The 20,638-nt window shown below is 37.2% G+C and overlaps 1 protein-coding gene across 2 annotated transcripts in view; it reads left to right on the top strand.

Annotated features, from left to right (window-relative positions):
- The window catches only part of ARAP2 (ArfGAP with RhoGAP domain, ankyrin repeat and PH domain 2), a 194,227-nt gene that overhangs the window by 49,501 nt on the left and 124,088 nt on the right, over positions 1 to 20,638 (top strand). For both annotated transcript variants that reach the window (XM_040237993.1, XM_040237994.1), the window contains exons 8-9: positions 4,297 to 4,417; positions 13,514 to 13,692. In XM_040237993.1, coding sequence (XP_040093927.1) covers positions 4,297 to 4,417; positions 13,514 to 13,692 — 300 coding nt within the window. The remainder of the gene's footprint in view (positions 1 to 4,296; positions 4,418 to 13,513; positions 13,693 to 20,638) is intronic.

Below are 20,638 nucleotides of genomic sequence, written 5' to 3'. Positions count from 1 at the left end.
GTCCTTTCATTGTCTGCAAGTGGTAGATAAATGACAAACTTGACCTAAATATCTGTGTGTTATAGGCTCCGGGGATGCTTTAGAATTTCTTTCCTTCAGGAAAATTTTACACTCTGAAAAATACAGTCATTTTGAGCCTGGTGTCTTTGAGTTTTCTTTTTTTTCCCTTCTGTATTGTCTTTATCGTGTGCTGGAAGAGAAATGTAAAGTCACCTCTACAGTGTTAAAAAAAATTTGAGATTGATCTTGATAATTCATAATAGTTATAAATGAGCCTTTAGAGAAACTGCAGCTTCCTAAAGTTCAAGTGACATAGTACTTTGCTTCTTAAGTACATTTTGATCACTTCTGGGGGAATCATTTTTCTATTACTCTTCCATAAGTACTGACCTATTAAACAGCATTATTGTAGATATGGGGGTGAGGAGTTATGTTTTTAAGGAATTAAACAAAATTATCTGAAGAGATTTAGTGGAAGGAAAATCTCCTTTTAAAAATTCCTATGTGTTTCCCTACAATGCCGCTTGACTTTTCTCTACTGAAAAATTGGCTAATGGTAAAATTTTATTCAACAAATAGTTAATTATCCCATTAGAGATACATATTTTATAAACTCCTCTAATTCTTAGGCAAACTGCAACTTGAGAATGGACCACCTAGAAGTGATAAATGCTTTTAAATACTCTGAATTTTTAATTATCTGGTCTCAGCCAGTACAAACTTACAGTCAGATAGACCCTTCCACTGTTCCAAGGGTGCTGGGCCCCTTCACATCTCTCAGGCTGCCTGACAGTGGAGAGATAGTCTCTCCCTCCTATCAATTCCTAGAGCCCTTAGTAGTCCAGTACAGCTTGGTACCTGCCTGTATTTATTGAATTTTTCTTTGCTAAACCAATCATGTCATGTCTGTCTGTGCAGGGACTTTTTTCAACAGTGTCAGGGTACAGCTGTGAAAAACTTGGGCATATCTTTTCATGTAGTCTCACCTATATGGTTTTGCTCTTCCCTCTGAATCCATTAGACATTACAGTCCATGAAAATCCTGTGCAAACTTAAAGGCCCATCTTGTTCATCTTCATGAATCTTTCCTTTATTCTCTCCAACTATGGCATTTGAACAATAATATGCAGGAAAAGTGAGAAGGAACACTAGCTGAAAGTAGGGAAGCAAATCAGGAGAGTGTAAAGTAAATCAGGCATTAATTTATCAGGATGTAGGCTATATAGGCCAGTGGAAGTATTAAAAAATAAATTTAGAAAAATACTAAAAATGAGCTGTCAGCGTTTGTATAATTGTGATTGATTAGGCATAAGATTCATTCATTCAGAAAATACACAATACTGATTATGTGAAAGGTGATGAAGGAAATAGAACTATGATGCACAGTCAGTTTAGAAAGACTGTATTAATCAGATGATCACAAGTAAATATAAAGATCATCATTTAAATTAGAGTTAGTAATTGTTATAGAGGAAGAGCACAGGTTCCTATTAAATTAAGGCTTTCTTCCTGGGTCAGGATGAAGGGCCTGAGAGAAAAGCTGAGTTGGAGGACTTTTTTCAGGAATATAAATTCCTTGGTGGCTCAGAGGTTAATGCGTCTGCCTGCAATGTGAGAGACCTGGGTTCGATCCCTGGGTCAGGAAGATCCCCTGGAGAAGGAAATGGCAACCCACTCCAGTATTCTTGCCTGGAGAATCCCATGGACGGAGGAGCTTGGTGGGCTACAGTCCACGGGGTCGCAGAGAGTCAGATACGACTGCGCGACTTCACTTTCATATGCTGAAACAGGAAAAGAAATGGAAGCAGTAAGTATGTGAAGATTCCTGTGTAAAGTGGTGCCTTGCAGAACAGAGTGTGTGGTGTCACTGGATTGAGCAGAACCATGATGTGTCAAGGAGCTTCAAGAAGGCTCTTGTGACTAGAAGGAATCAGGAAGTGGCGGGGAGCAAGTTGACATTGTAGCTGTCGGGGAGCAGAAGAGCAGCCCAAGTCAAAGGCTATTCTGTTGAAGACTGATTGACCAAGAAGTGATATCTTAATAGACCATTATGCTGCTGCTGCTGCTGCTGCTAAGTCGCTTCAGTCGTGTCCGACTCTGTGCGACCCCATAGACGGCAGCCCACCAGACTCTGCCGTCCCTGGGATTCTCCAGGCAAGAACACTGGAGTGGGTGGCCATTTCCTTCTCCAGTGCATGAAAGTGAAAAGTGAAAGTGAAGTCGCTCAGTCGTGTCCGACTCTTCGCGATCCCATGGACTGCAGCCTACCAGGCTCCTCCATTCATGGGGTTCTCCAGGCAAGAGTACTGGAGTGGGGTGCCATTGCCTTCTCCTAATAGACCATTATAGATGAAGATAATTCAGTTTTAGAGTTTGAGGTGCTTTTGGGACAGTTAGAGGTACCATGGATGATGCAAAAATATGGGAGTGGAATGGATAGAAATAGACAAGGAATAGAGGAAGAGACAGATTTTAGAATTCTCCTCGTAAAATTGGTAGTTGAAATAGTAAGAAGGGATTTTTTTCCCTTAGGAAGAGAAGCTAAAACCCCCAAAATGGAAAATAAGGAGAAGAAAAAGTTATTCTGTAAGTACTTATTCCTTGACCTCCCTCTCCTTTTTCTAGGAAGTTACCTCCTCATATTCCTAAATCACAGTTCAAATATCTTCCTTGCTTTTGGCTGCTTGAGAGTACAAAGAAACATTTTCAAGACATTGTTATTGCAGATGGCATTAAAGATGAATAGGGTTTTGATGGATACATGAAGTCAGGGATCGGGGATAGAGGAAGACAGCGGAGAAGAGGAAACTGTCAAATAACTAAGAGGGAATACCATGAGAATATAATGTATGTCCTCAACTGGCAGAGGGGAAACCTCCCAGTAGACCTGCCTTACTGCTCACAGCAGCTGTCTTTTACTCATCTGCTATGTATGGCTGGAGTTTGCTGCTGGGAAGAATAGGAGCATGACACTTGTGCTCTGCATGGAATGACTTAGTATGTTCTTTGCCTAACCAGTTGTTTCAGATCCTTGGGACTTGACTCAAAAGTACTGCTTCCATGGATGCTGGAAGAGAATTGTAGAAGGAACCTTATTAAGCTGTGTCCAGACTCTCTTGACACCCAAGATATTTTGTAATGTGACCTTGATTTATATTTTCAGCCCCATCTGTGTCCAGCTTCTTTTGATACTCAACACCTTTCATAATGTGGCCTTGATGGATGTTTTCTACTTCATCTCTTGATTCTACACTGCAGCTCCTCTTACTTCTCTACTTGACACCTCTATTACTCAATCTTTTCAGCCAGGATCTGCCACCGCCCCCTCACCCCCACCACCTCCTCACTTATCTATTTGGTTAACTTAAGGTTTCTTAAAGTCAGGTTCAGATGTCACTATTTCTATGAAAACATGTCTGCTTTTTTGTAAGTAGAACTGAGAATTCTCATCTTTGTGCTCTTTATTTCCCATAGTTTTTACTCACTTTTAAACTTGTCTCTCAGGTTAGTTTTTCTTTTTGCGGCTATTTGAATGTGAATGTAAAAGTACTCTTTGAATTTTTCTTTCCAACACAGGGCCCAGTCAATATTACATTGTTGGAAAGTAGTTGAAATTGTGGGATGATTGTTATGCCAAATGGTTTAGGATGGTCCAGGAAAGCACAGACTGAAAAAGTCATTGAGAGTCTTAGGAACGACCTTCAAAATTGTAATGTGTATGTACCTATTGCAAACAGCTGAATCCGTATCTTTTTATTCTTTAGCCCCCGGAGACTAAAACGTGATGCAGTGTGAGATTAAGATCTTCATCATCAGAGCGTTGAATAATAGGGTTAATTGATAGAATCCAATAGTCTGGTTTCTTAGATAACATTCTTGCTCATAGTGTGTAGCAAGTGGTTTTGAAATGGTTCAGTTACAGTACCTGTAATGGCCAGCAGATGCCTGCAAACACCATAAAATCATTTTGACCAGACTATTTTCAAAGAACATACTGCTGTTTTTCAGAACGATGTATTGCTATTCTAGAACGGTTGTTTGTAATGTGATTCATTGCCTAATTGCAGATGAAGAGAAAATTGAAAAGACATCTCACTTGGAAGAGACACTTAATATTTTCCTTTCTGGGGTATTAAGTGTACATGAGGATATATGCTGTTTATATGTGATTTTTTAAAATTTAGATTGAGATTATGAAAGAGCAGCACTTATAAATACCATGCCATTCTATTTTTGATCAAGGGAATGTTATCTTAATGTGTCTTCTCTGTGTATCTTTTCCTCTACCCAATACAGGAGAAGTATTCAAAAGGAATAATTCCCCTTTCTGCTATATCTACGGTACGAGTTCAAGGAGACAACAAATTTGAAGTTGTTACAACACAAAGAACTTTTGTTTTTAGGGTAGAAAAAGAAGGTAAGAGTCTTTCTTTATCCTTATAGAAATGTTCACATGAATTTCTTCCCAGTCAGAAATTTAATAAACAAGCTAGAAATGGCAGGCAATCTTTAAATATGTTGTTTTTAAATAATTTACATTGTCTATTAGTTTTTGAAGGCCATAATATCAAAACATAAACAAGATGACAAGTCAGTATTGTTTGTTCACTGTTCTTTCATGCAACAAATATTTAGGGTAAATCTACTGAGTGCCAAGCACTCTTCTAAATTTGGGGTATATAGCAATGAAAAAAGTAGACAAAAATGTCTGCTTTTATGGAGCTAACTTTTAGCTGTTGATAATGCAAAGTAGTTATTTAAGGTGGAAAACAACAATTGAAAGATTGGTTTTATAAACTTTATCTGTGGCTGATTTTAACTGAACATGCAGGAATAGTAACCATTCTAATACAGATTTTGGAACATCTTTTCTATTCCTTGAGTCCCCCCCCCCAACCTTGTATCATCCTATGGGTCAGTTAATCGCTAAAATTGATCTAAAAATGACATGTGGTTTGTGGATGGAGTCTTTTCTTTTTTGGAAGGGTGCAGGAGAGGTAGAGATAGGGGACTGTCAATATATCAGTACAATAAACCTCACTGCTCTTAAATAATATAGATAAGGCCATCTTCATTACCTAAAGCATTAGATTTTAAAGCCTTTTTTCATTTTAATGTAGATAATAACTTGATTTTTAAAAGTACTTCTTGGTACTTAACTATTTGAATATTGGTGACCTGGAAAAATTACTGAATATGTGGTATTTGCTAAAAGCTTCATTTTCAAAACAGTCTTATGAGGTTTGTAGGTATTACAGTTAGTATCCTATTTTATACATAAAGAACAATACTAGCTATTATGGGGCAATATTTGTCTTTTATAAATTGCTAGATTCCTTGAACATATGTCAATGCATGGCATGTAGAACACATTCAGTAAATATTATATGTCACTGAAAAGCTTCCATTATTACTTTAGATATTCAGTAAATGGATATGTCCCAATGCTGTTCACACTGGAGCCACATTTTTTCAGACTGTGAGTCACTCACTTCCATTTATGAGATCAACTTAGTGGTTTCAGATGGTGTCCCCCAAAGCCCCCCAAACAAAAACCAAACAAACATAGAATAGAATAAGGAGTATCAAAGTGCAGTGCCTACAGCAAGGGTATCATACTGTGAAACATACGTGAATATATGTATCATACTGTGTATTGTAAATAATGCCCAGGTGTAATGTAAAAGTGTTTCTCAGTTGACTTGATCTTTAAAAGAAAGTCAGGAACTATCGCCTGGAGTCAAGGTTGGCAAACTGGCCTGTAACCTAAATCTGGCCCACTGCTTGTATTTGTAAATACTATCTTACTAGTCCCCGGACTGGATAGGGCAATGGCAACTCACTCCAACGTTCTTGCCTGGAGAATCCCAGGGACGGGGGAGCCTGGTGGGCTGCTGTCTATGGGGTCGCACAGAGTCGGACGCGACTGAAGTGACTTAGCAGCAGCAGCAGCGGTCCCCGGACACGCTCATTCATTTCTATGTTGCCTCATGGCTCCTTCTCTGCTGCAGCGGCAGCGATGAGTAATTGCTGTAGACTGTCTGGCCAGGAAAGCCTAGGAAATTTACTCTCTGACCCTTTACAGAAAGTTTGCCAACCCCTGTCCTGGAGTATTTGATACAGACATATGTATTGTGACTCATTGCCTGAAATTCAGAAAGTCTTCCACAGTTGTGATACTCAATATGAGAAATGTATTTGATATCACAGTTTCTCTGTTTCTGTATTTTCTTAAAACACACGACATTGCTCCTGTCAACTGGCTATCAGAATGGTCTATCCTTATGTTCTGGCCTCCACTGGCCGAGCTAAATGCTTATTTCTTTGAGGTGCTTATCCTCTTCCCCTTGGCTTCTCGTAGTGAAATTCACATATGCCACAGAGTCTGCATTTTAAGATAGATGTACTAAATAAAGCTTCAACTTGTGTGAAAATCTGTTTAGCCATATTTACTTGTGGCAGTTAAAAATTAAACAGACACATTTTATTGAAATAAAATGTATCAACCCACACATGTTTAAAAGTTACATGTTTACAGTGGACCAATAAATCCCTCTGTGGTATGGGGTTCGTCTTTATGATGTAAGCTTAGTATAAGAATTTCATGAACTTTAGTATGAATTTTTGTGTGTTGAATAAGACTTAGGTCTTTTAAGACTTAGGTCTTTAATGTTTAAAACCATGAAAATACTGCTTCAGTGAAAACAGACTATCCACATAGAATTATATGTTATTTTCATTGAAAGTTGCTTTTACATAGTAACAGCTCACATTTTTAAAAGATGTATATATATATATACATCTATATATATATATATATACATTTACATATATATATGTAAATGACACATGTGTCTGTATATTTACTAGGGAACCTTCAGCAAGATGCTGAATGTGTTTTTATTAAGTGTTTGTCTTTTTGTCCTCCTTCCATCTATACAAATGCTTGATTATTTTTTATTTGGTGGAGAATGAGAAATCAGTCATAGTTGCTTATGAAAAACTTTGCTTCAGTCTTATTAAGAAGCAAAATCAAAGTTTAGGACAGAAAGGGGCAGTAGTTTGACATCTAACAGAGATGAATTCTTTATTTTTGGTGAAAAGATTCTGAGTGACCTATATACACAGCTCCCTTTATCTCCCCTGAAATCAGTGTCACGATTTCTAAACTCCCACGTCACCCACTGGCATTGCTAAGAGAAGATTACAATTTGGCAGCTTTTCCCCACAGATTTTCTAAGGTTTCAATTCCCCTGGGTTTCCTAGTGAAATGTTATTTTCTTAGCTGCACGTTAATTTTATTGAAATTATAACATCTGGAATTTTCTTCCTCAACCTAGAAAATGTAGTCTGATTCCTTTGCTCCTCAAGCAGAACTACTGGAATTGCTCAGAGAATTGTAACAGCTAATGATCCTTCGGTTAATATGTATTCCCTTGACACCTGTGATAACACAGGTGTTGTGTTACTTTAAGAAACCGGTGATGTTTTCAGTGGGTAGTTCTTATAATTAGAAGAAAGCTTAAGAATTCTGAGTGGTCCAAAAATAAACTCAAAATGGCTTAAAGACTTAAACATAAGACATGACACCATAAAACTTCTAGAGGAGAACATCAGCAAAACTTTCTCAGACATAAATCATGCTGGTGTTTTCTTAGGTTAGTTTCTCAAGGAAATAGAGATAAAAGCAAAAATAAACAAATGGAACCTAATCCAATTTACAGGCTTTTGCATAGTATAGGAAACCATTAAAAAAAAAAAACAAAACTATAAATGGGAGAAAGTATTTACAGATAATCTGACTGACAAAGACTCAATCTCCAAAATACACAAACAGCTCATACAACTTAACAACAACAAAAAACCCACTCAAAAAATGAGCAGAAGACCTTAATAGACATTTCTCCAGAGAAGGCATACAGATGGCCAGGAGGCATATGAAAAGATGTTCAACATCACTAATTATTAGAGAAATGCAAATCAAAACTACTTTGAGACACCACCTATCGTTAAAAACTCTACAAATAACAAATGCTGGAGAGGATGTGGAGAAAAGGGAACCCTTTACACTGTTGGTGGGAATGTACATTGGTGCAGCCACTATGGAAAGCAATACAGAAGTTCCTCAGAAAACTAGAACTACCATATGACCCAGCAGTCCCACTTCTGGGAGTATACCTGGACAAATCCAGGTATAATTCAAACAGATACATGCATCCCAGTGCTCATAGCAGCACTAGTCACAATAGTCAAAGCATGGAAACAACCTAAATGTCTCTCAACAGATGAGTGGGGAAAGAAGATGTGGTGCACACATACAGTGGACTACAACTCAGCCATAAAGAAGAATCAAATGATGCCATTTGCAGCAACAGTGATGCAACTTGAGACTATCATCCTAAGTGACAGAAGTCAGAAAGACAAAGACAAATACAATATGTCACTTATATGTGGAATCTAAAATATGGTGCAAATGAACTTGTCTATAAAACATAAGTAGACTCAGATGTAGAGATCAGACTTGTGGTTGCTAAGGGATAGAGAGGGTGAGGAGTAGACTGGGAGTTTCGGGCTAGTAGATGCAGACTATTACATTTAGAATGGATAAACAATAAAGTCCTATATAGCATAGGGAGCTATTTCCAGTCTCCTGGGATAGACTGTAGCAGAAAAGAATATTTTAAAAAATGAATGTGTATATATCTATAACTGAATCGTTTTGTTATACGGCAGAAATTGGCACAACATTGTAAATTAACTATACTTCAATAAAAAAAAAAATTCTGAGTAGTCATTCCCTTTCAAGGACCATTTTCGGTACTGCCCCTTAATTGCAGATTCCATGTTATGTGTCCACCTTAATTCTGTTTCTGTACAGCATCATACAGCCCTCTAGTGGCAGCTGTGAAACTGCAAAACTAAATTTTTTTTTTTAAAGAACACTTGCGAATTTGGGATGAGAAGCATATAAATTTTCCTTACCTGTTTTGGGCAAACAGACTTACCTGTTTTGAAATCTCCCTTGTTTTCAGAAGCAAGGCATGGACATTTGTCATCTGGAGGAAGAACTAGAGGAGTGAAAGTTCTCTTTGGTGTACTTTGATTGCCGGTCATAATATAATAGACCTCAAACTTTGGGATCACGGTCGAACCTTTTCCTACCTTATTTGCATCCAGGCCAGATTCAGCAAATCTTACCAGTTTGAGTTTGGAAATATGCCTGGGTTCTAACCAGTGCTCAGCACCTCCACCATTCTCACTCTCCCACAAACCACCTTTTTGTGGGATGATTGTCATAACCTCCCATGATCAACAGCAGTCGTATTTTCATTATGGTTGTCAGATCCTCCAGCAGGAAAATCAGGTCCCGTCTCCCACTTCAGATGCTCTGTTGTCTTTCTAGCTCAGCGAGAGTGAAGTCACTGTGAGGTCCAGAAGCCCATGCAGGGCCTCTCCTGTCTTTGATTTGTCTGTCCTCACCCTCATGCACCATACTGCAACTACAGGGGCCTCTTGGCCTGTGAACATGCCAAACCTATGGTTGCCTTGGCACTTGCTGCTTTCTGTGTCCTAGAACATTCTTTCTCCAGTCATCTTCCCCCTTGCCTTTAGGCTTTTGCAAAATCATCACCTTCTTCCTGAGCTTTTTTCTGTTATCCTACATAGAATAGTGCTTTCTGTGCCCTTCTTCCTGTGCTGTATTTTGTCCCATTGCATTGTCAGTGTGTCATATATATCTATGTTTTATTGCCTGCCTTCTTTCACAAGAATGTAAACTTCTGGAGAGTAAGGCCAGGATCTGTCTCGTTCACTGCTTCATTCCTGGTATTCAGAATAGGGGTTAGAACAGAGCTGGAACTAAGTGGTCATGCATATGAATGAATCATATGGTTATTAAGAATAACCATAGTGTGTAATAATTCTTTCTCTAATATTGATCATGGGTTACACTGAGGAATCTTTAGTAAGATTATATCAAAACTTAAGAGTACATATGAATTTTGTTAGATTCTTTTATTCATCTTTTACATGGCCCTTGTGTGGCAATCCCTCATGTAATCAATCCTATTTTGCTAATGAATGTGTCTACTGCTAAATCCAGTAGAGTCTAGAGGATGCTAAGTATCCTCTGTTGATTTTTTTTAACCTTTTTTTTTATGTACTTTGAGTTGACATTCCAGCAAACCTTAACTAGCTTGAGGTTTGAGGGGATCGCTTATGGTTTTTATTTACATTCTAGCATAATCACAAGAAAGTGGCAGTTTTGGTTTCTGTATCCTTTTTTTTTTTCCCCCTTTTTCCAACCTAAAATGCTCTATTCGGAGCGAAGCCATGTCCCAGTCGGAGCATATTCTCAGAGGGAATGATGCTTAGCACAGTGCTAATAAGATCAAGATAGACACTCAATAAACATTTGTTTTTAGAAAGAATAAAAGTACCTTAGTTTGAATAGTAGGCAGAATCCAGCACAGTATACAGCTTTGCCTGTGCCCAAAGGGAAATTATTATTTGTTTTGGGATGCTGTGACTTGTCAAAGCATATTCCCCATGTCCAAGTATGCACACTTTGCAAATACCAGTGACACTTGTAATCTCTTTTATTGTGTTTGAATTGTCTGTCTCACTGTTTATCTCCGTTGGCATGGGTTATTAAGTATAAACTGCACATTAGTATTCAGTCCTGTTCTTCATGATTGTTACTTCCTATTAGCAAGTGAGAACCTCAGTAGCTAGAGAATTCTTCTAGGCTATAAGGGCACCATTTGTTGAGATGGAGTCATACTATACTTAAGACTAACAGTTAATGCAATTGCCAATTTCAAATTATTTCCTGATAAACTGAGATATCCGCTAATAGTAGTCTGAAAACCCAAATCACTTTGGCCCAGTTCGTTAAATTATGGCCTACATTTCAAAGTCAGTGATTTGTGTGGATTAGCCTAAATAAACAAACAGAAAACATTATATACCATTTACTTGGCAGGAATATCTGTGTGTACTTAATGATCACAAATAATCACCAAGTGGAAAGTGTGTTGCTGTTACTGAAAATGTAACACATTATCCCAGAGCAGTCTATCTGTGCAGATGTAAAATGTAGAGTAGGGCTTCTCAAGTGGCTCAGTGTTGAAGAATCCTCCTGCCAGTGTAGGAGATGTGGGTTCGATCCCTGGGTTGGGAAGATCCCCTGGAGAAGAAAATGGCAATCCACTCCAGTATTCTTGCTTGGGAAATCCCATAAACAGAGGAGCCTGTCGGGCTACATTCCATGGGGTCCCAAAATGTCAGGCACAATTTAGTGACTAAACAATAACAAAATGTAGAGTAGCTACTATGGATTGACATAGGCTTAGTTTCCTGAATATTTTCATGCCTTTTTCTTAATAATGATGCTGGAGAAACTTGAGTCCTGATATATAGGAATAAGCACTGTTATTTGGGGATTATGTAACACCTGCAATAAAATATCATTAAATGAGTTTTTAATAAATACTTTGGCCTTGGTCATTAAAGACACAACTAAATGGCTTTGGTAGTTTTGAAGGTGAGCAAGAATGAAGATACTTTAAAAATTAAGACTTGTATTGCAAAATAACTGGGGATCCATGTTGAAATGTAAGTAAGTCTAATATGGAGACTTAATTTCAATCTACAATGACATTACCTCTAACCAGTCCTGTCTTAAAAGGATCTGAGATACCAGGCAGTTTCCCAAACTTGGGTCCACCTTACTCTTTCCTTCTCAAAAATTTTTCCTACCTGGAATTCAGTCTGTCTGTTTGTTTTCCTTTTCACCTTGGTAAAACCACTCTTACATTTTTTTTTTTCCTGGCCCATTTTCCATCCTCCTAGAATCAGTTATACCTCAAGTATGTGCCATTTCTTCTCCTTTTAGATTAAGCACTTATCCACAATCATGAGTATTCTCTTGTATGGATTGCCTTTACTTACATATTGCTATCCATCTGCCTAGATGCTCATGCTAGGGTGCTGAAAACCTCAGGTGGTTCTGTTAATAGAACCTTCTATTTTCTTTGGTAGATTCATGATTCCAAGCTACCTTGTATTCTGAGTAATTCATTTTTTGATGAACATCTGTCAAACATATTCAAACATATTCAGAACCACAGCTGTTTTTTCCATTTTCATTGTACTTTAAGTCTCTATTGCCTTATTCCTGACCTCCTGCCTTCCAGTTTGTTCTGTCATCATCCTAATCTTGTCCCTTTCTTGCTAAGAATTCTGAGATGGTTTTCTTTTGCTTCCATAATAAAGACCAAATTCCTTATCCTAGGCACTATAGGATCTCCAGCCATATTTCCCATCGCTTCTTTGTGAGTTCAAAATTGTAAATTTGCTTATTTATAAATTATCCCCTGAGCAGATGTTCGTTGTTTGTTTCCTCTGCTTAAAATACTGTTTTGCTTGTTTTCCTTCCAAACTCCAGTTTTTTTTTTTTTTTAATTCTTCCTCATCCTCAAGATATATCACACAAATATCCTTTTTTTTTTTTTTGCCCCTCATAGTGTCAAAACAATGTCTGAGACTTAAAACATTTGATTCTCCTAATTTTAATACTAACTTGCTATATGACCTTCAACAAATCACTTACCTCCGTTGATTCATATATTACTTGATACCATTTGTATGACATTTACAGTATTCTGTGTTTTATTATGTGTTCATATCTAACTTGACTTACAACTTTGATTGCTCTCTGGGGACTGGATTGAATTCCTTTGTCTGTAACACAATGTGTTGTAGTTGAAGGTCATGTAGTTTTTGTGGAAGGAGTGAGAGAACAAGTTTTAACAGATGAGATGCTATTGTTAGTGAAAGGTATGAGTGTACATCAAGACAAGCGCACTCTTGAATCGGTTCCAAATGCCTGCTACAAAGCAAGCTTTTCTGGATATTTTAGTAACTGTATTGCTGGGTACAATCTGTTACCTGTTCAGTAGCCGTATTACTTTCTTATATTAAAAAAGACAGTCCAATCTCATGAGTAATCTAACAATGCTGCTTAGAGGATATGCATCATCTGGAGATCTTAAAATGAAGATTCTGATTCATCCATTCTGGAGGAGGGCCGGGATTTTGCATTTCTATTCAACTTCTAGGTGAAGCCAGTGATGTTGGTTATAGGACAACTGAGTACAGTCGGCCCTCTGTAACCTTGAGTCCCACAGCAAGGATGTTTTTGATCCTTGGTTGCTGGAATCTGTAGTTGGTGAACTTGGGGATACACGGGGCTCACTGTTATGAACTTGAGCATCTGCGGAGTTAGGTATCCTGTGGAGGGTTCTGAAACCAGCTGCCTATGAATACTGAGGAATGGCTAATAACCTAACAGAATTGTGCTGTTGCCCTGCCAACAGTAGCATTTAGATTGTGGTTCTGGGGAAGGATCTGTAAATGATCTATTTCAGAGAAAGTCAGTCTTTTTCCACATTTCTATGTGTTTATAGCTTATTAAGCATGGGTGTATATTTTCTCCTGTTTTTGTTTTCAGAGGAAAGAAATGACTGGATCAGCCTACTGTTAAATGCACTGAAGTTACAGGCCCTTTCTTCGCAGTCTCAAGCTGCTATTGCACCTGAGAAATGTGGATATCTTGAACTGAGAGGTTATAAAGCTAAAATTTTTACTGTGTTAAGTGGAAACAGCGTGTGGCTTTGCAAAAATGAACAGGTGAGCCACGTTACAGTGATTGCAGATTGTGGTTCCTCACAAAGATGACAAACTACAGTTATGGCCACGCTTTGTTTGACTTATTAGTGTTTTACTGATGGAGGTTTGCTATGCTTTGTATACTCTGCTAAATGTAACAAAGAGTTGCTCTGTTGAATTTTCTCAGCTCCACTAGCAGCAGGAAGATAATCTACATCAAATTTGAGACTAGACATCACTCTTTGAAAGAACTGAGGAAATAGAGTCAATGAAAATTGAGTTTTGAAAAGTATTCTTTAGCTGAAGTAACGTTACAAAACTACATGAGAGAATAATTAAGAACCAGTTAACCATTATAGCTGTTGAAGAAATAGACCTCGTTCTGTGCCTGTTGTAATTCTTTTGTTTTGTGACAAAAAATTATAAAGGAGGCACAGGTAACATATTTTCCTGAATTTACAGGATTTAGGTTTATTTGTTTTGCAGCAGATATGTCACTTGCAGAGGAGATAATTTACTAGAAGCAAGTGGTTTATATACACACAAACATGCAAATGCACATGCGCACATATACATATCACATAAATAAGATAAATTGTCGGTATATTAATGTTGGTTAACATCAAAGGATTCAGTGGAGAATTTAAACGTTTTCAGGAGACTGACGTTAAAGTTTTAGCAAATTCTGTTAACTTCATTTGATTCTGTAGACTTTTTCTCTAACATATCTGGCTTTTAATATGTATAAGAAAATTACTTTCTTACCCCTTTTTAGGAACGAAGTTTTAATCTTTCAGCCTAGAATATATTAGATGCTAAGTCATTATCTATGGAATTAAGTAATGTGTTTGGATATCTGATCTAAGATGAAGTTACTTTGTGATAAATTATAATGGGTTATGATAAGGTAAAATATAAATGCTGACTATTTTCATAACAAAATAGAGATAACAACTCAAAATAAATAGTAGTTTCAAAAAAATTAACTACAGATCTTTATCCAAGCTTTCTTGTGAACTTCAGTGTGAACTTCTTCATTACAGTTTTGGGGATAAGATTTCTTAGCCAATTAACTGTGGAAAGCATCATTGAGCAGTGTTGGCATATTAATAAGTTGGATAGTTAGCATATTCTTCAAGAAGAGTAGTGATGTACAGCTTAATAATGTGTATGAATTGAATATGAACATTTTCAGTCTGTGAAGTAAGATGATTAAAACTTTTTTTAAAAATGGAATAAAGATTAGAAATACATAATTTGCATGTATCAGAATGGAAGTTTCTCTGCCAAATTAATGGAAGTTTTCATTTTTCACTTGCACAGACCTGATGGACTTAAAATTACTAGTTTCATTGTTACATTACTTAGATTGTCTGAGTTTATGTTATCCTTTAAAAGTAGGTGTTTTTCAGTTCAGTTCAGTCACTCAGTCACGTCCGACTCTTTGCGACCCCATGAATCGCAGCACGGCAGGCCTCCCTGTCCTTCGCCAACTCCCTGAGTTCACCCAAACTCATGTGCATCAAGTCCGTGATGCCATCCAGCCATCTCATCCTCTGTCATCCCCTTCTCCTCCTGCCCCCAATCCCTCCCAGCATCAGGGTCTTTTCCAATGAGTCAACTCTTCACGTGAGGTGGCCAAAGTATTGGCATTTCAGCCTCAGCATCAGTCCTTCCAATGAACACCCAGGACTGGTCTCCTTTAGGATGGACCAGCTGGATCTCCTTGCAGCCCAAGGAACTCGCAAGAGTCTTCTCCAGCACCACAGTTCAAAAGCATTAATTCCTTTGGTGCTCAGCTTTCTTCACAGTCCAACTCTCACATCCATACATGACCACAGGAAAAACCATAGCCTTGACTAGATGGACCTTTGTTGGCAAAGTAATATCTCTGCTTTTTAATATGCTATCTAGGTTGGTCATAACTTTCCTTCCTAGGAGTAAACATCTTTTAATTTCATGGCTGCAATCACCATCTGCAGTGATTTTGGAGCCCAAAAAATAAAGTCTGGCACTGTTTCCACTGTTTCTCCATCTATTTCCCATGAAGTGATGGGACCAGATGCCATGATCTTAGTTTTCTGAATGTTTAGCTTTAAGCCACTTTTTCACTCTCCTCTTTCACTTTCATCAAGAGGCTTTTTAGTTCCTGTTCACTTTCTGCCATAAGGGTGAAAACTAGCCAATTTGATCACATTGGTGATCAAACTCAGTGAACTCAGTGAAACTAAATCATGCCGTGTGGGGCCACCCAAGATGGGCGGGTCATGGTGGAGAGGTCTGATAGAATGTGGTCCACTGGAGAAGGGAATAGCAAATCACTTCAGTATTCTTGCCTTGAGAACCCCATGAACAATATGAAAAAGCAAAATGATAGGATACTGAAAGGGGAACTCCCCAGGTTGGTAGCTGCCCAATATGCCACACGAGATCAGTGGAGAAATAACTCCAGAAAGAATGAAGGGATGGAGCCAAAGCAAAAACAGCACCCAGTTATGGATGTGACTGATGATAGAAGCAAGGTCCGATGCTGTTAAGAACAATATAGAATAGGAACCTGGAATGTTAGGTCCATGAATCAAGGCAAATTGGAAGTGGTCACACAGGAGATGGCAAGAGTAAACGTCCGTCGACATTCTAGGAATCAGTGAACTAAAATGGATTGTAGTGAGTGAATTGAACTCAGGTGTTTTTAAAGTTTTGTTAATACTTTTTTGTTAGCAAGAAGTTATATGAAATTCTTGCTTTCATATTAATATTTCAGCATGAAAAGCATAATGACCATTTGTACCTAACAAACGACCACCATTTGTTAGGTACCAGGTACTATGCTAATTAATGTATAAACATTTCTTTTTCATCTTTCCCACAAATGTAGGAGAAGATATTCTCATCCATGTTTTATAGATGAGGACAATAAAGGATTAAGTAACTTGTTAAAGGGTTACAGTTCATCACGCAGAGTTTAATTTAAGACAAGAACTTTATAACTCTAAGCCTAGCTTCTTTGTCACTACATCAAAGTGTCTTTTTAAAGTGTATGTTGAAAAGAAAATTTATGGCTTATGACCTTTCAGAAATAGCCTAAGGATTCTTTCCTTGAATAACTTATTTGCCTAGGTGGTTCAGAGTATGCATTCAGTAAACATGTCAGACACACTTAAAGCAACGCATTTACTGAGGAGGACAGTCTTCTTTTCCAGGAAGAAAAGTCTAATGGCATCTAATGAAGTCTTGGAATTAGAAACACTTTCATGTACAAGTAATACATGTAATCTCCTTAAAAATTTAATTATTCATGCTGGACTCTTCCTCATCTTTCAAGAAGTAAACCTATTTTTAATGAGTGTATATTTCAAGACTTTTTCAATGCATTAACATGCCTATTTATGTACCCTTAGAAAGTGCATATTACTGTTTGTATATGTGGTCTTAAAAGATTGCATCATATTATATGGAGCTAGGTCTTAAGGGACTTGGTCTTGAGTCATGTCTTCAGGAACTAGTTGGCTCAAGACTAGATTGATAAATTAAGGAAGGCCGTTCATGGTTAAGCCTTGACATATTCCAGTTTCATCTGTTTTATATCCTGGTGTATATCTTTCTTTCCAAAGGAGGGTTGCTCATGGGTTTTCTCATGCGGTTGAGCAGACTGTGTAAAGAGCTTGAGTGATGGACTAAATAAGGAGCCCTTCTCATGAATGCAGAGGTCTTTTAGCTGTGTTTTAGGAAAAGCATTAAAAGATAGTGAAATAGTTAGATGTAAAAGTTTTATACATACAATACATGAAGTAATCTTTTTAAATGATAGGAAAAAAACTGAAAATGTAAGAGGTGTTAGATTTGAATCTCTGTAACTTAATTTGTATTGGATCTAATTTAAGTTCATGCATCAAAACTTAATTTTAAAAACTGTGATTTTTATTGCCCACCTAATGTAAAGTATAAATAGAATAAAAAAGAAAGCTGATGTATACCCCTCTCCCTCACATATGAACTATTTTCATTTTTCTCGCCTCTATTTGAACTATTTCCCTGGTGGCTCAGACAGTAAAGTGTCTGCCTACAATGTAGGAGACCCAGGTTCGATCCTTGGGTTGGGAAGATCCTCTGGAGAAGGAAGTGGCAACCCACTCCAGTACTCTTGCATGGAAAATCCCATGGATGGAGGAGCGTGGTAGGCTGCCTCTATTTATACATATAATAGTTTTACTAATTTTCTTTGGAAGTTTTTCCAGAGCGAGTAAACAGAGGGTAGAGGTGGAAGGGTAGCTGCTCCAGCTTATGTTGAAGCATTAATAAAATGGAATGTCGGAAGCTTATTTAGAGCAAAGACTGAACTGGGTGGTAGCAGTTCTGGGTTTTCATTCTTGCTCTGCTACTGATTGGCTCAGATAGTTAAACTAATCTCTTTCTGTTTGAATGGCATCCTGTGAAAAAGAGAGTAGGGTTACTATCTCTAAGGCCATTATTTACATTTCATGTTAAAGTTCCAGATACCTGGGCTCTTTCCAGACCCATTGACTTAGAATTCCTGGGGCTTGCGATTGGAATCTCCATTCCTGTAAAGCATCCCAGTTGACTCAGTGACTGCTGACAAAAACCACACACAGTAAAACACTGCTCTGTGGGTTTTTCTTCTTTAAAAATTGTAAGCATCCAGCAAAAGAGATAAGGTATTTCTGGAGCTGGAAAATATATAGAGCTCTCCTTTGTTAGCACTGAGTGCTGCTTTAGTTTGTTCTTTCTCTTCTTGGGCTTGCTATACCTCTCTTTCTGGTTAACTTTCATTTAAGTGAATCTTTTTCCTGATGGAACATTTTGGAATGTGGGAACGTTTAAGTAGAAAGTTAAGAAAATCTTTATTAGTGGTAATAAGTTTTTAAATTTTGAAGAACTGGTCTCAATAAGTTGGTTATGGTTGTAAACTAGCTGCTGTTTTATTTTTTTTTTAATTTCTACAATCTTAATAATTTTTATATAAAATTTTAATTTTTCAGCTTATAAATTATATGATGACTATTTAATTCCTTTTTCTTAATGCAAACTTTTATTACCAGAGTATGATCTATTGGAGAGATTAAAACTCCATTTGCAAAGTCAGCATAAAACAAAGTGCATGAAAAACAATTTGAAACTCTTAGTTCACATAAGTTCTTTTAACTCTGTGTGTATGTCTGGACATTTACTTTGATTTGTGGATTATTGTTCATCTTTTCTTGTGCTTTTCCTCTACTTCCAATAGGTGGCCTTAAGATTTCCATGTCAAGCATCTGTACAGATATACTTTTAATACTTTTTCATTTTTTCTGGGTCCATCTCTTCTACTAAATCAAGAACTTAAGTTTCGTAAGTTAAAAATGGCTGTTAGAATGGATTTTCTGAACTATTATTGAAGTTCTTTACTTTTTAAGAAAAGTAGCATGATAATAGCAAGGAGATAGCAGTCTGCACATTCTTATCAACAGTTCACTGCCGAATCTAAACACTACACAATTAACATGAACTTTTCATTTTATCAGGCTTCCCTGATAGCTCAGTTGGTAAAGAATCTGTCTGCAATGCAGGAGACTCTGGTTTGATTCCTGGGTCAGGAAGATCTCCTGGAGAAGGAATAGGCTACTCACTCTAGTATTCTTGGGCTTCGCTTGTGGTTCAGCTGGTAAAGAATCCCCCTGCAATGCAGAAGACCTGGGTTTGATCCCCGAGTGGGAAGATCCGCTGGAGAAGGGAAAGGCTACCCACTCCAGTATCCTGGCCTGGAGAATTCCAAGGACTATATAGTCCACGGGGGCACAAAGAGTCGGACTCGACTGAGTGACTTTCACTTCACTTTTCATTCTATCAGTTGCCCAGTTCAAATATTCAGTTTTTAATATCTTTCTTTCCCTTTCATTTTTTAGCAGATTGTTGAAATTAACTTGAAGTAGCTTCAAAGTAGGAGAAATGCCTTAGGGAATATTAGGGGTTTTTTCTTTTTTTTTTTCCACATAGGCTATATGAAGATATGTATAAAAACATTTGTCAGAAAGATGCAAAGTAGAAACAGATACCAAAATTCTTTACCTGATTAGTGGCAAAACACTGGTGCTATTGTAATTATTATATTATTAATTATATTATTATTATATAAATTGAATGTTAGCTGTTTAAATGCTTACACCCTTTCACAACCCATCCACACACATGTGTTATAGTTTTTGCACATTTTCTTCTATGTCTTGTTTTTGCTTCCATTTATATACTTACAACATGTTATAATTATGATAGTTTTTCCATATTGTTACTTCAACTTTGTTTAACATGAATTGTGTGATAGAATTTGTACAGGTTATGTTACAGTTCACCATGTTTCTGTATTTGTTCATCCATTTTACAAAAATTCATTGGTTACCTCTTCCTTCTTGAGTGCTGCTCTAGATACTAGGTGCTCAGTGGTAACTCAAAAGGTCCCTGCTCTTTGGGAACTTACCTTCCCTTGTGAGTAACACATAGTATACTGATAACATAAATGAGCTAGATTTCTGAGAGCCTTCTGCCTGTCTGTAGCCTTTTCTTTCTTTTTGATTAACTTTTTGGGCAAGAATCCCTATGACCCTTTTCTAAACAATGGCTTGTATTTAAAATGCTCTTAGGTATATAAACAAATACTAGCTTCATTTTAACACTGACAGTGTTATAATTTTTATATTCCCAACTTAAGACTGTCACAATTTCCTTTATTCACCACATGCCCATAGGAGTTCCAGGCAAGTAGCTGACAGTAAACATTTGTAGAATGAAATTGCTGAATTAATAGTCGTTTATAACTGTTTTCAGGACTAGAGAGCTTATAGTTGAGAAAAATTTTTATTTTAATATTATTTTCTTCTTTATGAATTTTCATTTTTCCTGTTTATTGGAATTATTTTGTTGTTTCTATTTGAACTCTTCATATAATATAGATATTAATCTTCATGTCATGTTT

The sequence above is a fragment of the Oryx dammah genome, unplaced genomic scaffold, assembly GCF_014754425.2.
Source record: "Oryx dammah isolate SB20612 unplaced genomic scaffold, SCBI_Odam_1.1 HiC_scaffold_3, whole genome shotgun sequence".
NCBI lineage: Eukaryota > Metazoa > Chordata > Mammalia > Artiodactyla > Bovidae > Oryx > Oryx dammah.
This window is presented reverse-complemented; position numbering and strand designations above follow the sequence as displayed.